Genomic DNA, 21,365 nt, shown 5'->3' with positions numbered 1-21,365 from the left:
GCCCCCGGCCAGCCCCCCTGCAGCGTGCCCCCTCTGATTCTCGGCCCTGGATGGGTCTGCTGGGGGGCGGCGGTCCCAGCCTGCTCACTGCGCCTAGCGCCCTGATCCGGGGGGCCTGGCGCGTGCCGTGGGGCAAGGGCGCCGTGGGCTACCCCAGGCCGGGGGGCCGCTCACTCAGCAGCGCCTGCCCAGGCTGTCAGCAGAGCCCCGCTGAGCTTCAGGGATGGGGCCGGGGGCGAGGGCAGAGCTGGGGGCCATAGGGATGGTAGCGGGGCCCTCGGGGGGGCTCCTCTCCCACCAGGCTGGAATAGCTCCGCGTGCTGGGGAGGGGCACAGCCCGGAGCCGGCGCCTGGGGATCCAGCTCCTGCTGCCGCCAGGTCCTTGGATTCTGCAGGTGGTTTTCCCTGAGCGCTGTACGGCCTACCTGGCAGGGGGAGAGGAGCTGGGAGGGGGGTGGCTCCTGAGCCCAGCTGGTGGGGGTCTTGTGCAGAGATGGTGAGAGACGCACCAGGGAGAATGCCTGGGCAGGAAGGACACATGGGGGGGGGGTTCCCACAGCCCTCCCCTCTCTGCAGAGGGATCTGCTCTGAATGAGCCGGGCACTGGCGCACTCATCCCACAAGTGGGGAGAGGCCAAGCCAGTCTTAATGCATGCGATTTGCTGGCTGAAATGGTAGCCTCCTGCAGGGCTTGCCTGGTGCTCTGTCTTCGGAGGGACAATGCTAGGGAACCTTACCTGCTGGCTAGGGCAGGAACGGGAACCAGGACGCCTGGGTTCTATTCTCAGTGCTGCTACTGACTTGTGAGGCCTTGGACCGGGTCACGTCCCTGTCTGTGACTCAGTTTCCCAGACTGTGTGAGGGATAGTGGTGACTGGGATGGCACCGTCATGCTGCTTCTGCTCCACAAGCTGGGGGAGGAGGAACTCATCTGGGCGGGGGGTCCCATAGCCCTGCACTAACTGCAAGGGGCACTGAAATGCAACCAGCTCTGGAGCAGAGGGCAGGGGAGATGGAGCAGGCAGCGCCCAGGGTGAGGCCCCTGCTCTACCGTGCGTGGTAGCGCTCTCCTCGGGCTGTGCTGCCGCTGGGAGCCCGATGGCTAGCGCGCTGAACCGCCCTCCGGCGTTATTCGAGGTGTGAGGAATCCTTCCCCCCGCTCTGCTGCTGGGGGGCACAAGCGGCCTGGGCCCCATGTCCCTGCAGCAGGAGGGCAGCACAAGGGAAGTCACTTGACTTCATGGCAGTCGTTGCTCTGCCCATCCTCCCTGGGGTAGTGGTGGGCTGCCATGTGACCCCGGCCACCAGGACGGGGCACTATCCCTTGAAGAGTTGTCTCCTTTGTATGCAGCAGATGCAGCTTTGGGCTCCTGCCCGCATGTTAAAAACTGCAAAGCAACAAAAAGCAGCTTCCCTTGTTGTTTGGTTTGTCTATTCAGGCGGCACAATGGGCCCTTGTTGTGTCAGGAGCTCTGTCTCCTCTCTGAGACAGACCCTGGGCTGGGCTCCCAGTTAATCTTTGCCAAAGGCAGGGTCCCTGTCCCCCGTCGGAGTGTGTTTGGAGAGGGGTGGCTGTGTGGAGGGGGAGGGGCCTTCTGCAGTGGCTGCTTTCTGGCTAAAAAGGTTTGAGCCTCGTCTTGGCCTCACATGGCCCTGTTGATGAGGGGACAGGGTGGGTGTTTAGCCAGCTGGCCCTTTGCAGCCACTCTCCCTGCGTTTACTTGGCTGGTGGCAGGCCCTGGGCAGAGCTCACTGCTCTGTCCCAGGCTGCTGAATCAACAGGAATGTGGCAGTGTCAAGCCGGGAGGGAGCCCCCCTCTGCCAGCGCTGGCTTGCTGGGGAGGAGCGTGGAATGTGAAGGACAATCGCACTCCTTGGGTGGAGCGCCCAGCGTGCCCTGCCACCCCGCTGTCTGGGGCCTGGAAAGGGCAGGGTTCTCAGGGGAAGGGGCTGTGGCCCATGCACGCAGATAGGTGGGCCCTGCAGCCGGGAATGAGGGCTTAGATAAGCTGACCTCCAGAGGGACCCCTGCTCTGCAGGCCCCTGTGAAAGGGGTGCTGTGGTCCCCTTGCTGGCTTGCCCGGGAACTGCCTTCTGGGTGCAGGGGGCTATGGCTGGGAGGAGGAGGTTGAGTTTCTGGGCGGGTTGTGGGGGGCTTCTGAGGTGGGAGTAGCCCCCAGATGTGCTCTGTGGCTGAAGGCAGGTTTGAGGCCAGACCTTGCACGCAGCTCTCACTCAGCTCTCCCCATGGTCTAGCGTGGCTGTTCTCTGCCTGCGGGTGCCGGAGCGGGGCCCTGGGAAGGCCAGCGGAAAAGCCAGATTCAACCCCAGAAAAGTGGGGCAGGCAGTGCAGACCCCAAGCTGTAGTCAGGAGTTAGGCTGCTGGCAGCAGAGTGGGTGGTGGTAGCCAATGGGGAGTGCTGCTTGCTAGGCAGGACTGCCCCCCTGGTCCTGTCCTGCTCAGGGACCGTGGGGGGCACAGACAGAGTCTGGACACCCCAGCATAGCCCGGCAGCATAGCCAGGGGAGCTCCCAGCTTGGGCAGCACAGGGCTCAGGAGGGTGCAGGTGCCAGGCCTAACCCTCTCTCCTCTCCCCCCGCAGTCCCCAGTGACCTGACCCCAGAGGAGTGCCAGGAGCTGGAGAACATCCGTCGCCGCAAGCAGGAGCTGCTGGCCGACATACAGGTGAGGGGGTGGGAGGTGCTGGAGAGGAGCCCGGCTCCGCTCAGACCTGGAATTATCCGCAGGTGCCCTTCGTTCTGAGACACGCTCTGGGCCGAGCCTGGCCTGGGCTGGGCTGGCTGGAGCCTGGGACGCTTTCCCCGTCGGCATGTTGAGCTCTGCGGCTGGCCTGCTGTTCCTCTCCCCTTCCCGCCCTAGATGCTCTGTTCTTGGCAGCCCGTCTGGCCTCGTCCCTGTCCCCGCGGGAGAGGGACGAGTGTCATGGCACATCAGTGTGTAGGGTGTTCCTCGGCGCTGCTGCTGCCCAGGGAACAAGGAGGGGAGAGAAATTGCTGAATTAGCCATTGTAGCTCCCCGTGTAAGCATCACCTCGCTGTGGCCTTGCCCTGTTCTCGCCTGGGCTTGTCAAGTCACTGTGGCTTGTGGCAGCGATGGGGACCCCGCCCCCAAGACAGGGGAGGACACAGGAATTGGTCCACTGGTCTCCTGGCTCCATTCCTCCCACCCCCGCCGTGCCCCAGGCCCAGGTCTCATGCTGTGTGCTCGGTGGGGCAGGGCTCTGTTAGCTCATCGGCACCGGCCTCCCGTTGCCCAGCACAAACCGGTGAGGGCCGGAAGAAGTGAGTCGGTGTCCCCTCCACCCCATCTCCAGAACAGCAGCCCTGCTCTGGGCACGTGCTCCCCGGCACTGCAGCAGTTACTGGTGCTCTCCCCTCTGGCCCTTGCTCCTCCCAACCTGTGAGAAGGGCCCTGTCACCTGCCCCTCCAGCCTCAGCGCAGGGGCCCCAGCCAGTGCTGCGCAGGGAACAGATTGCTCTCTGGCTGCCTGGTGTCTCCCTCCCCTGCTTGCCCTCCCAGAAGCCCTGTTCCCGGGCAGTCATGGCGACCCCTCAGGGCCAGGCCAGCTCCACCCTCCGGCTGCTGGCCAAGTTCAGCTCAGTACATGCCCCCTTAGCCCTCCGCCTGTGCTGGAGAGCCCTGGCCCGGTGCAGGGCCTGTGGCCTGAGAACAGCTCCCAGCTCCTGTACCATCCCCCTTCCCGCCCCACACCTTGGCTGCCCAGAGCAGCTCTTCCCCTGACATTTCTGGGTCAGAGCACTGGAGCCAAAGGAAAGTAAGCCCAGGAGGCTGAAGCCGGCCTGCCGGGTGCTTGGGGCAGAGTGGAGCAGGCCAGGAGCCTGCCGTGGCTGTGCCCCCCCATCAGCAGTGCACTGCGCTGTCTCTCCCAGCGATGCCCCCTTCTCCCTACAGCTGCCTGCTGGGGGCTGGGTGACATCTCAGCAGCCAGGATGGGGGCCAGTCCTTGGGTTGGTTGCACTGATCTCATGGGGTGGCCCTGGCATTGGAGGCTGCTGCTGCCCCCTCCCTGGCAGGACCCCTCTCCCAGTCTGTTGTCCGCTCTTAGGGGATGCTGGGCTCTCGGGTTTCTTGCTTTTTCCGTATTTCACATTGGTGCCTTTTCTGATGACCTATGACCCCTCTTGAGGGCCCAGGTGCTGGCTGCGTCCTGTGGTGCAGCCCAGGGGGCGATTGGGGGCTGCTGAGCCAGGCCAGGCCCTTGCCCCAGGGCCTTCCGATTGCTGGGTGGGGTGTTGGGGCCCATCTGGGACACGCGTCAATCATGTCAATGATTAAGGCAGTGGAGTCTAATTACCGCCATATGCTGGGCATGAACTAAAAGGATTAGAGCGTAATTACGTTAACCTCTGGGCCTCTTCCTTCCTGTGGGAGCAGAGCGCCTTGATGCTGCTTGGAGATTAGCGCCTACAGCACTGCGGCTCCCTGCTCGCTTGCTGAGCGCTGCCACGAGCTTGCTGGGTTGCAGTGCTGCATCTCAGGGAGCGGGAGTTAGACGAGGGGCTCGCTAAAGTCCCTGGGCAGCTCTGTCCTTGGCACTCGCCCCAGCTGGCCCTCTTTGGGGAGGGTCAAGGCTGCCCTCCTGCCTGTGGGTGTGGGGGAGGTTTCTAGCCTGGCTGGCACAGTTAACCTTGGGCTGTATCTGGCACGGTCTGTGTCCCTTGCCTGTCTGTCTGGTCTTGTCCTAGCGGAACAAGGCGGAGCCCGGTTCCAGGTGCACCGCCCCAGGGAGTGCTGGCCATAGGCTCAGAGCAGGGACCCTGGCTTCAGGGCTCCTGGATCCTATTGCTGGCTGTGTGACCCTGGACAGGTCATTCCCCTCTCTGGAATTGGGTAATATCCCCACCCTGGGGTTTGGGAGGGTGAGTGAGTTAATGGGGTGTGAGCTCCTGGATTGATGGGGCTGGAGAGGTGCAGAGGGTTCAGGATGGGCTGTGGGAGGTGGTGAGCCCCCGTGCCATGGTGAGAGAGTCCCTGCTCCCCCCCTCACTGTGTGTCTCTCTGTCTCTCGTAGCGGCTGAGAGATGAGATAGCAGAGGTGACCAATGAAATTGAGAACCTGGGATCCACGGAAGAGAGGTGAGTCCTGCCCGCGACCCGGCTGGCTGAGCAAGAGGGGGAGCGGCCACGTTCGGCTGAGCAGAGTGACACCCAGCCCTCCGGCGCTGTGCAGCTTGCCCCTGAGCTGCAGGCTGTTCCTGGGGCCCAGTCCCTGCGGGGAGGAAGCAAGGCCCCAGAGGAGCCTTAGCTGCGCCCGAGGAGTGCGGGGACGAGCTGGGACATTCTCAGGTTCTCGGTCCAGCATAACCCCAGCCTGGCTGCCGGCTGAGGGAGGGGTGTTGGCTAATGAGGCCACAGACCCACGAGTGCCGGCGCAGGCTGGAATTCCCAGGCTGACTCTTATTCCTTAATGCGGTAACGGGATCTCCGGCCTGATCCGCTGCTCCAAATGGCCCTGTTTTTCCACGGCCCGGCCCCTCTGTCTGGCCTTGGAGACTGTCTGCCTTTGTTATTCTGAGCTGGTGCAGACGGTGCCAGCGCGGGATTAGGGAGCCCTGATGGCCAATGGAAACTGACTTGCAGCATCTCTTCCAATCACCCTCCCGTCAGGGTTCCCCTCCCCCTGGAGTCTCACCAGGCGAAGCTGCAGCCTGCTGGGCCAGAGCTCCCAGGCCCCCGAGTCCCCGTCCATCCCCGAGAGCAGAGTGCGGGGCCAGCCAGGGGCAGCCACCTGTGCACTTTGTCTGTACAAAGCCCCTTCTCGCCCCCGGGCTGTGCCTGCACCGGGCCCTCTGCCCCTCCATGCACCAGCCCCGGGGCAGGCATGCCAGCCCTTGGGGGCAGGGCCTGCCTCCTGGTTTTCCTGGCATGCTGTGTTATCCTTTAACAAAGAGGAGCTGAGGGCTCTGAGAACCTCCCCCAAAAACAGCTCTTGGAAATGGCCTGGGCTCTGGCTCGTGCCGCGTTCAGGGGCTGCAGCCTCCAGGCCCAGGCGCAGAGAGCAGGGGGTTGCTAGTCACCCCAGGTGGGGCTCACATGGGTCTCTCTGGGTCAAGAAGAGGCCGCAGGCTGGCACAGGGAGTCTAACCCTGCCTCTCCAAGGGTGGGAGCCCCAGGCCGGGAGCCTGGCCGCTCCCGGAGTTCATTGCTGGCCTTTGTGAGTTATAGGAAAACCATGCAGAGGAACAAGCAGGTGGCAATGGGCAGGAAGAAGTTCAACATGGACCCCAAAAAGGTAAGGGCAATGCCCCAGGGGCTGGGCTTCAGGCAGAGACGCTGAGGTGCCTCAGTGCAATCGCAGCACCGGGGGAGGGTGGTGGTTCCTGCCCCATTCAGCTTGGGGTCCAGGCACTGCAAACGCAGCCTCCCCAAGTCGCTGGGACAGACGCTCCAGGCCATGCTCCATGATGGGATTTGGGGAGCACCATGTGCTGGACAGAATGGAAGGGTCTGGGGATCGGGGACCCCATCCACAGAGGGGGCTTCTCACTGTTGCACTGCTTCTGCCTTCAGGGTCCCCTTCCCATCGCTCTTACCTAGGGCCCCCACCCCATCGGTCTGGAGCACAGCTGGATTCCCAGGCTCTCTTGGTAGGGTGGGTTCCTGGGTGATGGGACCCTTGGCAGGGGGCAGCCTCCTGTGCCCAGAGGGCTCCTGCTGGTTGCTCGCAGCAAGGGCTCCCTGTGCTGGGCTGGGGATGGGGATGCGGAGGAGCCTCCTGCCCCTCCTGGCATGGGTACAGCTGTGCCCCTCAAGGCAGTGGCCATCAGTGCTGAGGGCTGGAGTCACAGGCCCTCTTCTCCCGCCTTCCCAGGGGATCCAGTTCCTGATTGAGAACGACCTGCTGAAGAACACCTGCGAGGACATCGCCCAGTTCCTCTACAAGGGGGAGGGGCTAAACAAGACGGCCATTGGCGACTACCTGGGCGAGAGGTACCAGCTGCTGGGCAGGGTGGTGGAATCTGTGCCCAGGGCACCAGCTGATCACTGCAGGGGGCAGGGAGGAATCTCCCCTCAGTGCCTTATGGGACGGGACCGCTGGCCTGGACTAAGGCGCCAGGGATTGGCTGCTGCCAGAGCCAGGACATGGGGCTGGCAGTTCCCATCTGCCCCCGGGTCCTGTGGCCACGGCAGCCGTGGGAGGGGCGTGGGTTGGTGGCTGCTGGAGCAGAGGGCATGCAGCATGCAGGGGTGAAGGCAGAGATGCCGCTAGCTATTGGCCGCACAGGTAGCAGGGCCCTGCTCCAGACCCAGCCTGCACCAGGCATGGTCAGGGGGGCGGAGGAGACAGTGCAGCTACCAGGTCCCTGAAATGAGCAGCTGGTGCCTGTGCCCAGAACCTGCCCCGTGGCTTGGTGCTGGGCTGCAGGGCTGGGCAGCCCTCAAGACTGGTGCTTATGGGAGGCCCGAATGTGTAAACTAGGCCTGGGGTTGGGCTGTACCTGTTCCCCTCCTTGCTCACTCTGTGTCTAGGGCTGCCCCCGAGGGGTGAGGGTGCTACTGCAGCCCACGACCCTGGGGAGGGCTGAGAGTCTGTCGCAGGTGCAGGGGGCTGGCTGGGGCAGTGTGTGACCCGGGGGTGTGGTGCAGCCGTGACTTGGGCCCCTGGGCTCTGTCTTTGTCCCGGCAGAGACGAGTTTAACATCCAGGTCCTGCACGCCTTCGTGGAGCTGCACGAATTCACTGACCTCAACCTGGTGCAAGCGCTGCGGTGAGTGTGTGTGCGGGGGACTGAGCCGTCACCTCGGGCACCTGTCTCCCCATCACCGTGCGCAGGGGCGAGCCCTGGTGGGGTGAGCTGCCTGGGCCGGTGCCCGGGGTGCTCTGGCAGGGGCAGCAGCTTGACGCTGTTGAGGGTGGGCTTGAGCAGGTTAAGTGGTGAGGGATTGTCCCCTGCCCTTGTGGGGTGTCAGCCCGAGATGAGGGAGGAAGGTCTCCGAGGCCCATCCCTGGGGACACGGCCCCCCGCGCAGCTGATACCCACCCCGTCCCGCAGGCAGTTCCTGTGGAGTTTCCGCCTGCCGGGCGAGGCGCAGAAGATCGATCGGATGATGGAGGCGTTTGCCCAGCGGTACTGTCAGTGCAATCCAGGCGTCTTTCAGTCCACAGGTAACAGCACTCCCCACGGGGCAGGAGCACTCCGACGACTGGGCCTCGGGCTGCCCCAGAGTCCCTCGTTGCCAGGCCAACTCCAAACCCAGAAGCCCCTGGAGAGAGCAGGAGAGGCCTGCCTGATCCCTGGCTTTGAACCCCTCCTGCTGCTGGGGCATGGGGTCTGTGCTTCCCTGGCGGCCCACGGAGGGAGTGGAGGCTGGGTTTGGGCTACAGGCCCAGTGTGGCCGTGTCTCCCAGGAATGAGCCTGGGGACTGCTCCGTCCAGGGTGCTCCCAGCCTGGCCTCTCTGCCCTTCGCCATGTGCCTGGCCTGCCCGGAGCCCAGCTGACCCGCCTCTCTGTGCCCTGCAGACACCTGCTACGTCCTCTCCTTCGCCATCATCATGCTGAACACCAGCCTGCACAACCCCAACGTCAAGGACAAGCCTGCGGTGGAGCGCTTCATCGCCATGAACAGGGGCATCAACGACGGGGGCGACCTGCCGGAGGAGCTGCTCAGGGTGAGGGCGTGGGCAGGCAGGGGATACTGCCTTCGCTGGGCTCACTGTGCTGCCTGGCCTGGGGTTCGCTGGCCCTAGGCTCTGCTCCCTCGGCCCCGGGGAGCTGCACCCTGGATTTGACCCTCGTGTGCTTCTCTCTGTGCCAGAATCTCTACGAGAGCATAAAGAACGAGCCCTTCAAAATCCCCGAGGATGACGGCAACGACCTCACCCACACCTTCTTCAACCCCGACCGCGAGGGCTGGCTGCTGAAACTCGGTGAGTGCTTCGCCCCCAGGAGCCGAGCGTGGCCACAGGAATGTGCCTGCACGCTCTCCACCCCCTGCTCGGGGTGCTGGCGACGGGCAGCGAGCTCCGTGGCACATGGCTCAGCCCGCAGGGCAAGCTGCATGTCGTGGCCACAGCTCTGCAGCCTCCCCAAGGCACTTCCACCGGTACTGGAGCCCCAGTCGGCCCCGCCTGGCCCTCAGTGGCGCTTGGCGACCCTGCTGGCTTTCACCAAGACTGGCCAGGTCTCCCTGGGAATCCAGCCTCGCTTTCTGGTGACTGTGTGGGAAGGGATGGGGCGGTCCTGGGGGATGCAATGCCGGCAGGCAGGGGAGGTCCCGTGGTCTGTAGTGCTGGGAGGGAGGGGAAGGGAAAGTTCTGGGGGCTGCAGTGCTGTGGGGGGTGTCCCAGGGACCATGGTGCTGGCCGGGTGGGAGGGATGGGGGATGGTCCCGGTGGCTGCGATGCTGGGAGGGATGGGGGACGGTCCCAGTGGCTGCGGTGCTCGGGGAGGGCTGGGGACGGTCCCGGTGGCTGCGGTGCTCGGGGAGGGCTGGGGAGGTCCTGGGATCTGCAGTCCTGGGAGGGAGAGGAAATTCTGGGGACTGCAATGCAGGGGGGGAAGGCATGGGGAAGTTCCTGGGGGCTGCGGTCCTGGCAGGGAGGGCTGAGGAGGTCTGGGGGGGTTGCAGTACTGGTGGGGAGGGGCTGGTTGGGGGATGGTGACTGGTGCCCAGCGTCTTGGCTACATCCTGCTGGAGTGCCTCCCGCCACACTCACTCAGGGGGCGAACTGTGAGCTGCCCCAAGCTGCGTGCATCTCCTCCATGCCACAGCCTGGTTCCTGGCACACCCTCCCCAGAGCATCATCACCTTGCACATCCTGGCTCCACATGCAGGCAACATGCATGGCATCCCCGCGCCCCGGCTGCAGCTCCCCACAGCACCAACAGCCCCTTCCCAGCTGCGTGGCCCACCCCCTGGCTCATGGGTTTCTTTGGTTCAGTAGCTATGTTGGAGTTTTCTTGTCTGTGCCCCGGTCAAGAGCTGGGGCTGCAGAGACCCGACAGGCCCTGGCAGGAGCTGACTCCATCTGGAGGCTTTTCCCTGGGGCTCTTGCTGTGGTTTGGACTCTACCCTCTAACATCTCTCTGCCTTGTTGCCAGCCCGTCGGTAGCAGGAGAGGGCCTGCCACTCACACGCAGGACATGCCTAGAGCAGGGGGCCCCAGCCTGGGCTGGGGCGTTGGCAGGGATCCCCTCCCATTCTCCAGGGTTCAGGGGATCCTTCGTTCCCCAGACACTTCTGGCCTTAGATGGTGGCCCAGCCTGTCGCGACACGAGCGTGCAGTGCTGGCTGCCCCAGGGCGAGGGTGGGTTTAATTTCTTTGTTTTAATTTTCTTTTCTCCCTCATTTGTATGTTTCCATGATTTTGGCTCTTCCTTCCCTTGCCCCAAACTCCAGGAGGTACGTACCCCACTCCCTCCCGCAACCCCCTCCCTCGCTCTGCTCTGGCTGCTGGGGCTTCCTTCCTTTCGTTTTTCTTTTGGTTTGAATTGCTGGTGATGGCTCGCTGCTGCTGCTGACTGACCGCAGTCCCTGGGGAACTCGCTTCCAGCGGGACCTGCCCTCACGCTCTGCATCCTGGACTGAGGCCAGGGACTCGTCCGCTTCAGGCCTTGCCTGATCTCTGGGAGCCCCTCTCCCTGCTTGGCCGGCCCTCAATAACTCAAACCCAGCCAGCCCCTCCCGAGTCTGCAGGCCTGAGCCCAGCCCCAGCTCTGGGCCATGGCCCTGGGGAGGGAATTGTGGACAGGGTGACTCCTTACTCCACAGCACCCCTGGTGGAGCCCAGCTTCTCGGCACTCACAGGCCAGCTCCCAGTTGAGTGAAGTGTCGGGAGATATTCGGGGTGGCTCAGCGCATCTCGCAGCATGCGAGGGGGCAGCTGCTTCAGCCCTGCATCCATACCTCTTGCACTGGCAGTCCCGAGCCCTCAAGGGCCAGGTGGCCTGGCTTTGGGGCGCCCCTCTCGCTGTGTGCCCTTGCCCTCAGAGCCAGTGCAGTGCCCCCCACTGCAAGTGGCAAAGGGAGGCCGTTTCCAGGGCTCTAGTTGCAGCTGGGAAACTGAATCCCCCTTTTCCTGGACCCCCCAGGGTGCGGCTCGCAGGGAGCCAGGGGAGCAACCCTCAGCCTGCTGCGTCCTGCTGCCAGCCTGGCTCAGGACCCCTGGTGCGTGTGGGAGGGGAGCCCATGAGTTCCCTGGGGGCTGTCCCAGGTGCTGACTGGAACTGTCTGCTTGTGTTGTCTCTGCTGTGAGTCCAGGGTCTCTGTGCGGGGCTGTGCCCAGGGCTGGGCAGCGTCTGCTCCTGTGGGTGGCTGGAAGGGTCACTCCACGGTCTGTGAGCAGAGTTTCCTCCTCCATTCCTCCCAGAATCAGTGCCTGCTTCCCTGGGCTGGTGGAGAGCCGGGCAGCTTTGCCATCGCTGCCCAGTGCCAACCAAGGGGGACCCAACACCCACGGTCAGCCCAGGAGTCCTGGCCATGCAGGCTGTCCGAGCACGGGGATCCCGACATGAGAGGCTGGGCCAGGCCTCCATCCCCAAGAGCCCCAGCAGCTTCAGGCTTGCATGGGTGTTTGGGGCCCCAGGTGCTCTGCATCTCTGTGCAGACATGGCAGTTGTGGACCCGTTCCTCACCCACTGGCTCCTAGACAGAGGCAGCCGTCCTACGTCTTGCCTCTACCCTCGTCTCCTCACCAAGCCAGTGACGTCGGAGGCCCTGGCTCAGCCCTGGCAGGTGAAATCTTCTCAGCTCCCCTTAAAGCCCTGGATTTCCCTGACCAGAAGCCCAGGCTGGCTGGGCCCAACAGTGACTTTGCTCTCCATCTAAACAGCCCTCAGCAGCAGCGTCGAGCCTCTCCACGAGACTGGCTGGCTTCGGGGGTATGTGATCCAGGGCATTTCCGCTCGGGGGGTGCTGGCTCTAGCCTGCATTCAGGGCTGGGAATGAGATGCAGCCAGGGCCTTCCCCTCTGGGGTGCTGGGTCTGAGCCACCCCCTGTCAGTAGGGAGTGTCAGCTCTTGGTAGGCAGAGGGGATGGTGTGCAGTTCCTAGCAGGGCACCTGTCTGTCACAAACTACCCCAGGCTGGCCCCCCATGGCCCCCTCATTTATCTCTGGCCTGGACTTGGGGGATGAGCTCCCATCTCATCCCACTCCAGGACACACTGGCAGGGACAGCTTGCCCTGTTGCTGCCAGGGCGTTTGCTCTCCAGGGCTGTCGGCACCTTCCACCTGGCCCACAGTCAGTCATTCCTGCCCTGACTGACCAGGGCTGGGTCCCTGGAGGGGATGAGATGGGGTGGACAACCTGACTCAGGAGTGGGGGTTCCCCTGGACCTGGCTCTCCTGGCCTGTCCGCTGACCCCGGGTTCAGGGATGGAGCTGTGTGGAGCCGCACTTTTCGTTTCAGGGTGAGTTTCATATTTCGAAACTTCTGGAGTGAAATATGCACAAACCCAAATTCCAGAAACCCTGGGCTGCCGGATTCCGACTGGCTGAAAAACCCGGAAACGAGAGCGTTGTGTCCAGGCCAGCCTGGGCTGCTCTCTGACAGCGCTGTACAGAATGAGGCGCGTCTCCGAGCCGTCTGGCTGTCAGATCAGCCCTTGCTCCAGCTCCGGCTCCTCAATCCGCTTCTCACTGCCGCTCGCATCCCGGCCACCGTGGCTTCGCTCTGCCTGCTGCTGCTGCCCCAGCCCTGAGCTGTCACCGACCGGGGCTGGCTCGCGCTGCTTGTGCCCTGGCTCCGCGCTCTGCGAGACGCTTGTTTGTTCTGTCCTCGTCCGGGGGCTCTCGCCCTGCCATAGCCTGGACGTGCCCGGGAGCCGGACCCCCACCCTGGGGCAGAGATGCTCTGGGGCCCGGGCTTGGGGGCGGTGTTGTGTCAACCGCCCCTCTCTTTACTTGGCAGGTGGCCGGGTGAAGACATGGAAGAGACGCTGGTTCATTCTGACCGACAACTGCCTTTACTATTTCGAGTACACGACGGTGAGTGTGTCTCTCCGCCCCCCCCGCCGGGTTCATGGAGCTCAGCTGGTGCACAGGGCGGGGGACTTTTCAGAAGGCTGGCTAAGGCTGTGGGGTGACCAACTTCCTCCCCTCACAGCCCTGCTCCTGGGGGGCAGCCGGTGGCTGGCCAGGGCTGGAGCCGCGCCCTTGGAGGAGCAGATCTGGATGTCGGTGGGTCCCCGCAGCTCTGTGGCTAACATTTTCCCTCTTTGCTTGGCCTCCTTCAGGATAAGGAGCCTCGTGGCATCATCCCCTTGGAGAACCTGAGCATCCGCGAGGTGGAGGACTCCAAAAAGCCCGTGAGTCTCTGCATGGCCCCTGCTCGCGATGGGAGGGGGAATCTCCAGCTGGGAAGTTCCTCCTTACCTGGCTTTGTGCATTTTTCCAGCAGAGGCCCCTGGGGTCTGTGTGTTTGGGGGATGTAGTGTGAATGTTCCCCGGCCCCGCAGGGCAAGGAGGGAGCCTGGGGCTGCAGCATTCTCCCCTCATGACCAGGCACGTGGGGCGGGGGCTGTTGCTCCTGTAGTGAGGGCAGCTGGCTGCAGGGCAGCACGGGTGTCACTCATTCAGACCTGCTCGCTTCTTTGGCCCCAGATGCCCCATCCTGCCCTAGCAGAGGATGGGCTGCCCCCCGCCCATCTCCAGCCCTCGGCTCTGTAGCAGACGACTGGACCGGGCAGCTGCAGCGTCGTGACTGCTACAGAGGCATTTCTTGTTGCACACTTCGCATTTCACCCAAAGGGGGGACGTTCCCAGGCTGTAACTGGACGGGAGGGCACGTGTGACTCCCAGGGTCTTCCCTCTACCCTACCCCGCCCCAGGCATGGCCCCAGGACCCCTGAGCTGCAGGGGCAGGTCCCATGTGCCGGACTGGAGGCCGCTGCTAAAATGTCTCCTTCCTTCTCAGAACTGCTTTGAGCTTTACATCCCAGACAACAAAGACCAAGTGATCAAGGCCTGTAAGACGGAGGCAGACGGCCGGGTGGTGGAGGGGAACCACACGGTGTATCGCATCTCGGCCCCCACCCCCGAGGAGAAGGAAGAGTGGATCAAGTGCATCAAGTGAGTGGTGCTGCCTAGCCCCCTGTGGCGGGGGGGATGCGGCCTGTGCACTGGGCCAGGTTCTCTGGGCTGCCCCTGCAGAGGGAGGGTGCTGCACTGGCTGGGCCGTGGGACCTGGGTGACCGGCGTACATTCTCCCAAGACCTGCCCAAGGTTACCCAGAGTCTGTGGGAGAGCCTAGATCTCCTGGGTTCTGGTCAGTTCCTTTGCTGCCAGGCCACCCTTCCCCACTGGGGTAGCAGCTCCTACGTCGAGCTGGGAACAGGATTGACCTGGGATTTCCCTGGTCCCTTGGGTCTCCCTTTCACACGTCCTTTCTCCCTGCCCAGGGCAGCAATCAGCAGGGACCCCTTCTATGAGATGCTGGCAGCGAGGAAGAAGAAAGTGTCCTCCATGAAGAGACATTAGCAGCCTGGGCCAGCCGAGCGAGGTCGGCGTTCTCGGGCGGCGAGAGGCTCCCCTCCCCTGGAGATGGAGAGAGCAGGCTGCCAGGCAAGGGCCTCTCACTCAGCACAGCCTGAATTCCCAGGGACTAGCTTCAGCTTTTGCAATTTCTTTACCATTGGGGGGTGGGCAGGTGTTTGGGGGTGGGGCTGGGAGTCCTAGGGCCACAGTGATGAGTCTGCAGCTACGTGAGATGAGCAGGGGCTTGGCGCTGGGAGCTCCTTTCTGGGCTCCCTTCCCAGGGAGCCGTCTTCAGCCCATGTCCCGATGGCCTGGGGGAGAGGGCCAGAGCCGCCTACAAGTGAGACACTTCGTCTGCAAGGAGCTCAAGAAGGATTTGTCAGCAATGCCGTTTCTACCCAGCTGGAGGCCCCTGAGCTGGCCGCCAGAGCTGGCGGGAAACGTGGCGCATGCTCTCTGTGGTGTGGATGTGTATGGGGGCCCAGGCAGCTTGCGTGGGGAGGGGCAGGGCGGATGGGATGGGAGCGCTGGCGGATGTGCCAGCGAGGGGCTGGGGGCCCTGCCCAAGCCTGGGGCTGCCTCCTGCTTGACTGCTGTCTGCCCACGCGTACCGTACACCTGCCTCTGCTAATTCCCCTGGGGGAGGGAGCTACAGCCTCTTGGCATGGCCCCCAGGGCTGGGCCGGCTGGGCTGGGCTGGGCACTCGTTTTAAAGCACTTGGGGTGTGTTCTGTCTGTTACTGCTCAGTCGGGGCTGGGCCGCTCAGTCGCAGGCGTTTCGTTTGGGAGGGGGGTGGAATCTCTAAGTGGGGAGGGTGGGAGCCACGGGAGCCGGCCGGTGAGCCTGACGTGAGCCAAGGGGAGCCCATGTGCCTTGCCCACCCACCTGCCCTCGTTCTAGAGGGCACTGGTCTGTCCTGGGCTCCTTTGACGAGCCCAATGAGTTCTGGAACACACAGGGGCAGCTGGGCTCGTTAGAGATGGGAGCAGACGGGCCCAGAGGTTCTGGGAAGGGGAGGCCAAGGGTCTGAAAACCATCATTGCGCCCTCATGTAGCCATAGCTTCCACAGATGCACAGTGCCATGCAGCAGTGCCGAGCCAACAGCAGGAAGCCTGCGGCCCCGGCCTTCCCCGGGGTCAGCCTATTCCTGTAGCTGGCACCACTGGGCCTCGTGGGCTGTGAGCAGAGCTCAGTGAGCATCCGAGGGTTCAGCAACATCCCAGGCACACTGAGGCAGCAGGGCTGGGAAGCATGGGAAGGGGGACGAGTGTCCTGGGAAGGGCTGGAACCTGCCTGAAAGGCAGCTGCTCTCAGGGGCTGAAGGAGAGGTCAGTCTGGGGAACAGGATTCCTCTGGAAGCTGCCCAGGCTCTAACAGCCTGGTGCCCCAGCCAGCACGGCCCCCTGGCCCTGGTGCACTGGGTCTGGAGAGAGGCACCCACAGCAGTATTAGTCTATTTATCAGAGGTGTAAATATTCTGTATAGTTTTCTCCTTTAAGGTTATTTTGTAATTGTTCAAGTTCTGTGCAGAGGCCTCTCCGGCAGGGCGGGCAGCGTTTCAGGGTTTTTTAGTCTGATTCTAACTCCTTGGTTTTTTGCCACGGCCTTGTAAACTAGCGCTGAGGATCTGCAGCAAATAAATGTCAAACCTCCGCTCAGCCTCCGGCTCCTGTCTCGCTTGTTCTCTCCGTTCTCAGCTGCCTGGGGAGGGGCTCACACCACAGCCTCTGCTCCTGTGGGAGAGCACTCCCTGCCCCTGGGGCTCAGCAGGGGCAGCGGTATTCAACGAAACCCGAAGAGCTGCGGGTCAGGGGCCCATCTGCAGCCCTGTTGGGGGATCTCTCTCCCTCGCTGAGCTCACGCCCTCTGGCCCCACAGGACCCAGTGAGCGCTCTGGGCACACTGTCATGAGTGGGAGCCTGACACCCCTCCATTCTGGCCTAGGGAGTAAGTCAGAGACAAATCAAACCGTCTGGCACTGCAGAACACTGGCTAGGTAGAGGCCCTGCAGTGTGCTGTGGGGGTCCCACTGTAATGGGGTGGCCTGCTCCTCTCCCAGACCCGGAGGACTGGCCCCTGCACTGCCGAGCTAGCTGTGTCCATTCCTCTCTTGCCCTGTACTCTCACCTGGTCTTGGGGTTCCTGCTCTTGGCCTGAGACACCCAGACTGTGTGCGCTGCACACGGCCACTGCGATCTGGCCCCACAGGCATCTGAGTGTGGTATGTTCCCCAGGGCCACCCCCGACCTGTCTTTGCATCAGCCAGCCTGCTTCTACCCGCAGCTCAGGAAAGAGGCGGGCAACTTGGTAATTCAGTTTGGGGTCGTTTCTTCTATTGCCCTTCCTCCTTCCCTCGGGGAAATGGCTTTGCCTTTGGAAGGACTGGGCCTGGGAAAGGGGTGGTTTTAGCCCTGCGGTGCCACTGGCCTGCCCCCCGTGTGGGGCCCCACAGGCAGGATGCAAAGTTAAACAAGGGAGGCACCATGCTCAAAGTGAGAGCTGTGACCGCAGCAGGAGCCAGCCGTTCCACCTCCAACTCAGTCAGTGAACCCGCAGGGCTGCAGCGACCGTGTCTTCAGCCACCCCCGAGGGTCCTGGGGGTCTGCCAAGGGCCCCTGCCCACTCCAGTTATCTGGGCCGTCAGCGGCTCCAGCCCTGCGGCTTTCGGTGGCTGGGATGGGCACGGGCCCTGGTGCTCCCTCAGTTAAACCTGCCCAGTAGAATCTAGGGCCCGATCTGCTCGGGTGAAACCCTGACACGCTTGGCCACGTCGGTGGCTCACGGGGCAAAGGCTTTCCAGCTCTCGTGCTACTGCGCCTGCTTCCCGGTGGTTTACAGGCTCCCGCTGAAGGGCAGCTTGTAACCCAGCCGAGGTGTCCTGGGGGCCTGGATTGCTGCTGTGATGCCCCCAGGTGAGAGAACGTGTGATGCAGGGGAGCAAAGTCACTGGTGCTCATCACTGGCCCCCCCTTCCCCTACTAGTGATGCCAACCTCAACTCCTCGCCCCTACGCTTCTCCCACAAGCACCTCTCCTTGTCCTCCCAAGTCTGGCGTGAACTACCTAGAGAACTACCTGTCTCCAGGAACTGGGCGAGTAAGGAAACATGCTCCTGTCACCCCCTCTTCCCCTGCCCCGGTGCAAGCTGCAATAGGCGTAAGTCCATAAAGGTGCTCCTTGGCAGTGCCCTCTAGCTTCAGGGGGCCCCAGTCCAGGAGCCCTACTGTGCACCCCTGTTCTCACAGTGCTGGAGATGCGCCTGGGGCCTGCCCGCCTGCCCAGAGAAATGAGAACTGGCTGCAGCGCCAGGTGCTGATACACGGCTGCAAACCGCCCACGTTTGTCAGGCCTGGTTAGATCAATTACTTAGTGGGGTCCCAGGGCTTCCATGGGCTGAGATGGGGACTCTCCACATGTGGGGTGTTGCGGCACTGGGCTTGATGCCACAGTCCCCGCAGGGGAACTTACTTGCTGAGCAAAGCCCTATGTTCTTCTTCGAGTGCTTGCTCGTGTCTATTCCAGTTCGGTGTGTGTGCCGTGTGCACAGTCGTTGGAACCTTTTTCCCCAGCAGCACCCATCGGGTCGGCTGCGGAGCCCCCGGAAGTGCTGCCTTCATGGCACTCAATATATGACCCTGCCGACCCGGCACCTCCCCAGTTCCTTCTTATCGCCCGTGCCGGCCGTGGGAATGGCAGGGGCTTGCTCTCACAAGTGCTCCCCCAGTTCTCCGGCTAGCGCCGGAGACGATGCAGCCGCTCCAGGCAGCGATTCCATAACTCGGACCCCACCTCCGGAGTAGGGTCGGGAGACCCCTAACTGGAACCGACATGAGCAAGCACTCGAAGAAGGCCACTCACCTTCTCCTAACTGGTGTTCTTCGAGATGCGGTGCCTGCGTCCATTCCAAACCCGCCCACCTTCCCCCCATTGGAGGGACCGGCAGGAAGGAACCGAGGAGGCGCTTTTCATCACCCCTACTGAGTGTGGTGAAAAGCACTTCACAGGTTTCCCAGTTTTCACCAAACTCAGCCGGGTTCTGGCTAGAGGGGGCTGGGGACAGCCAGGTATGCAGCCCTCTAGCTGGAAGGGGCTACGGAGGGACGTGGCTGCCATGTGAAATGCCTGCAGTGGGCCCGGCCCCAGGTTGGTGACCTAGCAGAGGATCTGTTCCCCCAGGTGGTCTCATTCCAGTCTAGCAGCACGAATGGCCCCTCTTGTCCCTACAGCCTAAGCCTGTGGCGTAGGAAAGCCCCACTCCCAAGTGCAGGGAAGGCAGGCGCCTCCTGCTCCAGGAGCCATGGGCTGAGAGTCCTGATCTGTATGTTTTCCGCTTTCTCCGCAGGCCCTGGAGACAACAGCTCACAAGGTCATTCAAAGCGCCACCCCTCTTGTTTCAGCCCCAGAGGGACGTTTCCCCATGGTCCCGTTTGTCAGCTCTGCAGGCCAAGCTTTGGTGGCACAGGCTGATCTCAGCGGTGACCCCAAAACCCCTTAACGCCAGCTGGCCAGGGAATTACAGTCCACACGTGTGGGTCTGGTACGTACATTCTGGGGCACCAAAGACTGCCACGTGAGGTCTTCAATGAAAGCTGCTGTCACAGGTCGGTACTATTGTGACATACGTCCAGCTGCGAGGTCAGGAGTTCTGGAGAGACGCCCGAGAGATGGGCTTCGTCCCCAGCCGAGGTGGAGAAACAGGTTTTGTGTCTGAGGAGATGTTTTGTTGCTCACTCGCTGGGGGATGTACTTTAGGCACCGTAAGCTAAGGCAATGGATGCGGGGCTCGCTGGCCTGGGGCTGGGGGACATGGGCTCCTGGCAGCAGATGTACGTGGGTGTCAGACAGGGTCCTGGACCCCTGCTCCAAGCAGCCCTGCCATCATGCCCTGGCAGGCGGTGGGGCAGCCCAGTGACCCCTGCAGGAGGTTCAGCTTGGGCAGGGCGAGGCCCGCTGGGGCTCGGCTCCACCTGTGTCAGGCCAGCGCTGCTGAGCCAAGTGCAGATCCACAGGCCCTGCGTGGGATTTCAAACACCGCGGGGGCCTAGAGCACCAGGCCACCCCGTCGTCCCCTGCAGCTCTGCGTCCCGGAGGCGAACGGGCACTGTGCTCTCAGGCCACTAGGGGTCAGTGTGCCCTCAGGAGCCCAGCAGGCTGCGGCTTGTGGGTCAGGGTCAGGCAGCTCCCGCGAGGGGCAGCCAGGGCTACGTTTGTAATGAAAGAGGGGCCAGGGCTCAAGCAATCTTTTCACATTCATCATTGAGGCAGGAAGCCCGGGGGGGCCAGGGCTCCAAGCTGCTGGGCCCTGGGGGGCCGGGGCTTAGCCCTAGCGCAAATTAAGCACTGGGGGCAGCTTAGCACTTTCTGCCGTGGGCAGCCCCTGTGGGGGTGGCCGGGCGCCCTGTCCCAGCTACCCTCCTCCCTTGCATGGCAGAGCTCAGGCTGCCACCTCCAGCGCAGCATGCTAATGGGCTCAGAGTCTGGCTCCAGCCCGGAGAGCTCCCTCACGGCCGTGCCCTCTGGGTCTCAGCCCCGGCACGCAGCTGGGCTTTCGATGCTGTGAGCTCCTTGCGTGAGCAGGGCTGAACCATGAGCTCAGCCGGACAGGTCAAGCCCGCAGCGGGGTGCAGATGGGCCCAGCACAGCCTGGTTTTAATCCTGCTCTGATTGTTGCAGGGAGACCCCGCTGTGGCACTGTGATCTCACTGATGGTGTCCTCATCGCACACGGGTGATGGTGATTCACTGGTGACCAGTCCACCCAGCCATGCTGGCTGCTGCTGTTCCTTGTGGTCAAGCCAGGGGTGGATTAGGGTTTTATGGGGCCCCTGGGGCAGAGCAAGTGGGGGACCCTCCCCACCTGCAGTCCCCTCTGCCCCCCTCCCAGCGCTCCTGCTGGGGAGCAGGGTCAGGGCACAGGGGCCCCCATTTTTCCCAGCCCCCCAATTGGCCAGGACCCCTGGGCATGGGCCCTCTTGGCCCAGTGACTGCCTAATCCACCACTGGGTTAAGGTACTTCCAGATCCCAGAGAGTAAATAGTCACATGCAGGAGAACAGGGCGAAGGGGAGGTAGAGGCGAGTAACCAGGTGTCACGGAGTGTGGGGGAGTCCAGGCCCTGCACCCCTCTTCCTGGGATTCACTGAGACTCTCAGCCAGCCAGTAAAACAGAAGGTTTATTGGACAACAGGAACACAGTCCAAAACAGAGCTTGTGGGTACACCCAGGACCCCTCAGTCAAGTCCTTCTGGGGGGCAGGGAGCTTAGACCCCAGCCCTGGGGTTCCCTGCATTCCTCCACCCAGCCCCAAACTGAAACTAACCCCCCCCCAGCAGGGGCCCTTCTGCAGCCTCTGTTCACATTCCCCGGCAGAGGTGTCACTTCCCCCTCCCCCTCCTGGCTCAGGTGACAGGCTCTCAGGTCTCCCATCCCCAGGGCACATTCCCAGGTCAACACTCCCCTCTCCCTGCTGCGTCACATCGTCACAGCAGGCCAGCAGGGAGTGAGCTGTAGGGGCAGCAGGCAATACGTGGGGGGCTGGGGGGGAGGTGTGGGAGATGCTGTGCAAGGGGGAGGGGTAGAGGTGTCAGAACTTCACCTTCATTGTATAGGCAGGAAGTTCCCCATCTTCCAGAAGTGAGCAAAGAGCTGCCCTGGAAACGGGGATCTGCTGTCACCTTTCCAAAATGCAAATCCACCTCCCTGCACAACAGATAACAGGTGCCTAATTGGGCCCCCCCCCCCCCCCGCAGACACTCAGTGTTGGGCCCTGCCAGCGCTGATGGCCTGTCAGCATCACCTGGGCCCAGTGAGCAGCTCCCAGGAGGAATGGGAGAAATGTCGCTCGGTGGGGCTAAGGCTGAGCCATGCCATGCCGGCCCAGGGGCAGAGGGAGGTGTAGCTAATGCG

At 63.0% G+C, this 21,365-nt stretch overlaps 1 protein-coding gene across 6 annotated transcripts in view; it reads left to right on the top strand.

Moving 5' to 3' along the window:
* CYTH1 (cytohesin 1) overlaps positions 1 to 14,560 on the top strand; it is a 40,462-nt gene extending 25,902 nt beyond the window's left edge. For all 6 annotated transcript variants that reach the window (XM_074970936.1, XM_074970934.1, XM_074970939.1 and 3 more), the window contains exons 2-13: positions 2,604 to 2,686; positions 5,055 to 5,119; positions 6,209 to 6,275; positions 6,855 to 6,973; positions 7,671 to 7,751; positions 8,037 to 8,149; positions 8,506 to 8,654; positions 8,801 to 8,912; positions 12,896 to 12,972; positions 13,221 to 13,292; positions 13,901 to 14,055; positions 14,385 to 14,560. In XM_074970936.1, the coding sequence (XP_074827037.1) occupies positions 2,604 to 2,686; positions 5,055 to 5,119; positions 6,209 to 6,275; positions 6,855 to 6,973; positions 7,671 to 7,751; positions 8,037 to 8,149; positions 8,506 to 8,654; positions 8,801 to 8,912; positions 12,896 to 12,972; positions 13,221 to 13,292; positions 13,901 to 14,055; positions 14,385 to 14,463 (1,172 nt within the window). In that variant the 3' untranslated portion in view covers positions 14,464 to 14,560. The remainder of the gene's footprint in view (positions 1 to 2,603; positions 2,687 to 5,054; positions 5,120 to 6,208; positions 6,276 to 6,854; positions 6,974 to 7,670; positions 7,752 to 8,036; positions 8,150 to 8,505; positions 8,655 to 8,800; positions 8,913 to 12,895; positions 12,973 to 13,220; positions 13,293 to 13,900; positions 14,056 to 14,384) is intronic.
* Positions 14,561 to 21,365: the final 6,805 nt, after the last annotated feature.

Source organism: Natator depressus, chromosome 14 (genome assembly GCF_965152275.1).
Source record: "Natator depressus isolate rNatDep1 chromosome 14, rNatDep2.hap1, whole genome shotgun sequence".
NCBI lineage: Eukaryota > Metazoa > Chordata > Testudines > Cheloniidae > Natator > Natator depressus.
This window is presented reverse-complemented; position numbering and strand designations above follow the sequence as displayed.